The sequence below is a fragment of the Cephus cinctus genome, unplaced genomic scaffold (genome assembly GCF_000341935.2).
Source record: "Cephus cinctus unplaced genomic scaffold, Ccin1 Ccin1_scaffold0786, whole genome shotgun sequence".
NCBI lineage: Eukaryota > Metazoa > Arthropoda > Insecta > Hymenoptera > Cephidae > Cephus > Cephus cinctus.
In genome coordinates, this window is record NW_014333388.1 from 160,866 (window position 1) to 166,498 (window position 5,633).

Consider the following 5,633-nt stretch of genomic DNA (forward strand, 5'->3'; position numbering starts at 1 on the left):
CCCTCCCCCGTCAAAGTCCTTGTGCGTGCGCGAACAGATGTTACTAATGTCCTTTCCAAACTATTCGGGGATTCGTGCTTCCGGAGTTGCGAACCGAAGTCTGCTGGCCATTTACGTTCCGTGCGAATCAAACGTCTCCGGCTGTTTGGGAACGTCGCACGAGTCGACTGTATTAGCACCCGTTGGCGGGAATAAAAGTTGGCAGGAACTTTCGTCGCGCTTTTCAGGATCTTCGGTGAATTTATATGGCTGGTTTGAGACCTGGCCGCGATCGAAGGTGGGGAATTTTCGTTTGATCGCTAGAAATAAGTGGACGATGCGAAAAAAAAGGTTAAACAAAAAAAATTACGTAATTCACACTAATATACGATATGTCAATTTTATTCGAAGCCTCAACACCCGATCTCCCGTTCGTAACGCAAATTTTGGACAGTCTCTTTCAGGCATTACAATTTTTGCCCTCTCACTTCCAAAGTCAAACAATGGGATTTTCCCGGAGACACTTTCGCCAAGTTTCCAGTCTGGCCAAACTCGATCGGACCGTATGCGTAGATCGCGATACGCCCGGCAGAGAAAAACTTTTCCACGAAGATTTAATTCCGCCGTCTGGCTGCAGTTTTCCAGCCGCATATTTCACACAGGCAATATAAATAACGAATAGATACGTAAGCCCCTGGTACCTGCGTGGAATTCCGAGAGTCTAGACACTGAAATTCTCCGCTCGGATTCTCCCCACGCGAACCAAATGACATTTCGATACTCTGCTAGAAGCCACGTGGCCTGCGAAGGTATAGTACGAGTACAGTATATCTATACCCAGTTCCTCCAGTCCACGCGTCCTATACCCACCCATCGCTCTCGGCCCGAGATAGACGTGAAAGTATTAAAATTATAAAATAACTCTTTATCACGAATAATCGCTAACGGATTGGCCAATTTTCTCGTGTAATTTGGGTTGGATATTTCCAAAGTATCACATAGTTACGTCACACTTCGCCACGATTTAAATCGCATTAATCATTCGTTGGTATTCAATGTGTCGTAGAGTGGCGCCACCTAGCGGCCATTTCCCGAACCATTACTGCAGTTATCCGCGGATAATGGGAATATAAATGAATACGGGAATCTTAGGCGATTTCGCTAATGGCGCATGATAGGGGTATCCTTTGAAAAGGATTTGAGGTATTTTTCACCCAGGGATTCGGTTTTGGTATTTAATTTTGTATTTTGTACAAGGAGCATTCAAATCGTCAGTCTGTACCTTCCAGGGGGTCTTCGATGTTACCTGAGAGGTATTATATATTTTGTTGTTTTTTTTTTTATTATAGAAGAAAATTTTTATATTTACAGTATATTCATTATTCATACTTTTGCTCCTACGATAATCGACTGATAATCCGTATGCTTATAATCAAACTCGTCTCCGACGATTAACGTTGCCCGCGATACTCGTTACGATGATTCCTGTATTTCATGCTCGTCATACGTGGCGATATGTAATCCATGCAGGTAATCAGTAAATTGGCTAGGCGTAGCGGAAGTACTCCGAATCCTGTTGTTTCCGGTTTTCGTGGTTGCGGTACCGGGGGACGTACGTGCGCACGTATACTGGGGGGTCAATTCAAGAAACACGTGAAATCAGGTCACACGCGTATTTCCTGCTGTAGTAATTATCATTGCCGTGCATAGGCATGTACGGAGGTGAAATTATGTACTGTGCAGTTGGTGCGGGTGCGAGGGAGACGCGTGCTATGGCAAAGCGGAAGGTGCGTGAGTGACGCGAGACCCAGTGTCCTCCAGGGTGCATCCCTGTACGAATTATAATTGGCAAATCGGTCGCGGGAGGGCAGCGCTTGTTTATCGGTACTCGGGCGAGAGGGGGTAACGAGTGCCCTGCGGAAGGACTTATCGAGGCTCTTCAGTCTTCCGAGAGCCGATTTCCTATATTGACCTCTTGGACATCGCGATCTTTTCCTTCTTCCTTTGTTTCTTCCTTCATCTACATCTTTCGCTGTTGTCAATCAACCGTCGCTTCTTTATTCTTCTTCTTATCAGTCTGCCGAGGTATATTCGCTTGATTTTCTAATTCTTCTTTTTTTTTCATAACGCGACTTCTGTCTCTCTTTGCGCTACCTATTTTCCCTATTTCTTTCGCTGGGCTATACCCTCTTCGCGATATCACTTTGGTATCGCAGTAAACTCCGTACGAAATACGCCAAGACGGTTCGAGCTGTGGACAGTGACGGAGGCTGGAAGCGTAAACTGAAGATCCGGTTGGACCCGAATTACGTGCATTTCGCACTCTGAACTGCTTAGTCCGGGCATTTGCACTTGTCCTATGTTAATTGTCACGTTTCTCACGATTCTTCGCATCTACATAAACTTTTCCCTGAGGCCTTCAGCCCATTTAGCACCATCACCCCCTACACCCCCTGCACCCCTCACCCGCTACCTCAACTTCCGAAACCGCGAGTCTATCCAAATCGCAGTCGGTCGCGATCGCGCGCGAAAATCCGCCTGTCGATTCAGTCCCCAATAAGCAATCAGTTGAAATTCCAAAATACACGTAGTACCCAAAGATCGAATCGTCAAGTCGTCGCGTGTGAACATATCGCGAGTGCCAAAGGACGAGCTGGACCAATACACCGTACACAAGGACCATTGGGAACCAGCCGAAGATCCCGTTGTGAGTGACTTTTTTCTTCTCCCTTTTGAACTCGCCGTAAACATTCATACGACCGTATGTAAATTTTGTTTTTAACCCATGCAAAAATTACCAACTCCCAGCACTGGAATCCCTCGAAATCCAAAAAGGATGTAAAACGAACGTCAAACCCTCATACGCTCCCACGTTTTAATGCACGGACTCAATTGCAGTCGTATTTTCGAACACCCCTTATACATGTAATATCGTGTATCTCGATCGACTTTTTTATTATCAATAACCAATATATTTAAAAAAAAAAATTTTTGTCCTCCATTATCACTATATCTCGATCCCGGTACAATAAATTATTATTACCAATAACGTCCATCCTGTCATTTTGCCGGGATACGTAATATAACTGGCTTTTAGTACTTTCAACCTGACATACGTAAAAAGGCAGGATCACACGATAACATATTTATATACCAGACGCGTTACTCTACGGTCTGTATTATGCGCGTCTATCCAGCCTGCGGCTAATGTTTTGTGTCGCGCAAGTAATTTCTCGGCTCCCCTCTTGCAAATTGTCTACTTCGTTCGCCCTGGGTATTCAGGCTTTTTCACCGGAGCGGGTTATTGCCTTGTCCGCCTGGCGGGTATAACAAGAAGTAAAGCTTAGACGTAAGTGGGGGAGCGGCTGGCCGGGGGGCGGGAGGTAGACTGTACCGAGGCACCTTCTACCTGTGCATTTCACTGGAGCGAATGAATACGTTGCTAGGGCATTGAAGCGGGAAGGTAAAGGACGAAGTGTCCTTTGATGAGGCATGATTGTTTAAGGAAATTGGATTAGAGTGGAAAGTGTGTCCGTGACGTGGACGTCATTTTACTTTTTCTCCAGCAGGTAGAAAAAAGTTGCACGTGCCTGTCACGCGTACCTGCATCCAGGGGCGTAGGTGCGATTCAGGGTCGGGGGCGATCGTATCTCTACAGGTCGTTTCAGACTGACGTGCAGCTATGCTCGGGATCGTGCTGGACGACGGAGAATGAGGAAAAAAAATTAATGAAAAATTTCAAAAAAAAAAATTTGACTTTTTTTTCGGGTCGGGGAAAAAAAAGTATCGAATTTCATTGGCTTCGCGCAAAGTGCATGGGATGCTGTTTGCCACGTGATTCGCGAAGACGTAACGACGGGTAGTTTCTTATAGGACGAAATGAAATGCCTCGTGGCTCACGGATACTCTAGTTTTCTTATTGGATTCGCGTTTCTCGTCCGAGAATGTAGCGGGTGGCTTTGCAAAGAGAGATTTCGTATACGGAAAAGGAAGTCTGGTGTAACGCGTGACTGGGGGGATATGGCGAGGGGTCGAAGTTTCGTCGTTGGTTTTTGTTTGGCTGATGGGAGTTTGAGAAAATTTTAATTTTTTTTTTTCTCCGAGTTCAAGTACCGAATGGACCGTTTGGGATGCTGTGGATATATGTAAGGTTTCGCGTAGGGCATATAGGTCGGTTAAGTGTTGTTGTATAATCGGGCCACTGTGTACACACGATATCTACAGATCGCTCTCAGAAAATTGTTGGTCCAGAGCTCAGCCTCCGCCCAAGGGATCATCTTGGTAAAGAGAGTACCTGGCACCGTAGGATAATTGAATGTGATTTCTGTGCTGCTGCGCGGATAATAAAAATTCGGCACTTTTCAAAATGGACTTTGGGGGGGCGCATCTGAAAATCCCACTAATTGCACGAATAAAAGTGTTTACCCCTTTGCCGACTAGCGTCACGGCCGAGCGCCTCGTGCGTCTGACGGATGTAAATATTTTTGGAAAATATTTTGAAAAAAAAAAAAAAATGGTTTACCACTCCGCGCGATACGTAAGGCGTGTACTCTCGTGCCATTGGACAATTTTTAACGAGGATGGAGAATTGTATGAAAAAAAAAAAAAAAAACACAAATTGCAGTCACGCAACAAACTCGAAAGAAACTATTTGCGGAAATGAAGTGGAATAAAAAAAGTTAACGCTCTTGTTCTTTCTTCTTCTTCTTTTCGAGCATTTCGGTAGAACAGCTCGACGATTGGTTCTCCTTGCTGACGTGCAACTGCTGTTGCGTGACCTCCGGGCTTGGCACTTGGATTAACGCGGCCAGGATACGTGTCCGCAATTACAAATGTATTAACCATGCGCGGGAGGGACGTTTGGTAATTTCACGCGAAAGCTTCGACCACCCTCCGGAATCCAATACAGACGAAACCTATCGAAACTCTCGGTCCACCTGACATGGAGGAACGTGTGTACGAAGAGGCCGCGTACCATTATCATTATACCCTTACCTGTGCAGCCTCCGCCTGAAGACTGGTAGAGCCTCCAGTAATTTCGGTCGAATGTCCAACAGTCGTATTGTCGCCAGCGACAAGGTTGACCAGTAGCCACTGCAACCAACAAAAAAAAGGACAATTGATTAATGAGAAAAAAAATTTTTCTAAAAAAAAAAAAATTTAAGAAAATGCACCGTGACGAATAATGAAAAAGAGATGGGTGAGGTTTGAAAAAAAAAAAAATTTTGATAATTTCCAACGTAGATCATCATTAGCGTACGGCTCGAGCGTAGGTGAGAAGCACGTGGCGCTTCGAAGTCCCTTTCACAGTTACGCAAGACGAAAATATATACGATCCCTGTATACCAAATTCAAAATCTAACAATTCATCCTAGGATGGGTTGCGGTTAAAAAAAATTTTGAGAATTATAAAATTTGACTGATGGTCCCTCTATCCCAATAAGGATTTCAAGCCCCTGTTTTCGTTCGTATCCCAAATCCCACGTACGACCCCCCCTATATCTTAAACACGTACGAGCTACGTCATCCCGTAGCTGCATCCATGCTACGTATAACCTATATAGGTTATGTTGCATCGGTGCATCGCTGCATCACGTGCACGTGTCTTCTTGGAAGCGTTCTGAGAAATGTTACTTTTATTGGTCTCCCCTCCC

At 45.0% G+C, this 5,633-nt stretch overlaps 2 protein-coding genes across 6 annotated transcripts in view; one reads left to right on the plus strand and one right to left on the minus strand.

Annotated features, from left to right (window-relative positions):
• The window catches only part of LOC107270513 (protein madd-4), a 90,715-nt gene that overhangs the window by 33,668 nt on the left and 51,414 nt on the right, over nucleotides 1-5,633 (minus strand). For all 5 annotated transcript variants that reach the window (XR_003060547.1, XM_025087891.1, XM_015745589.2 and 2 more), the window contains one exon: nucleotides 4,975-5,073. Coding sequence is in view for 4 of the 5 variants with exons in the window: in XM_025087891.1 (XP_024943659.1) it covers nucleotides 4,975-5,073 (99 nt within the window). In the remaining variant the exon portion in view is untranslated. The remainder of the gene's footprint in view (nucleotides 1-4,974; nucleotides 5,074-5,633) is intronic.
• Nucleotides 1-5,633, plus strand: part of LOC107270516 — a 94,987-nt gene that overhangs the window by 25,768 nt on the left and 63,586 nt on the right. The window lies entirely within an intron of this gene.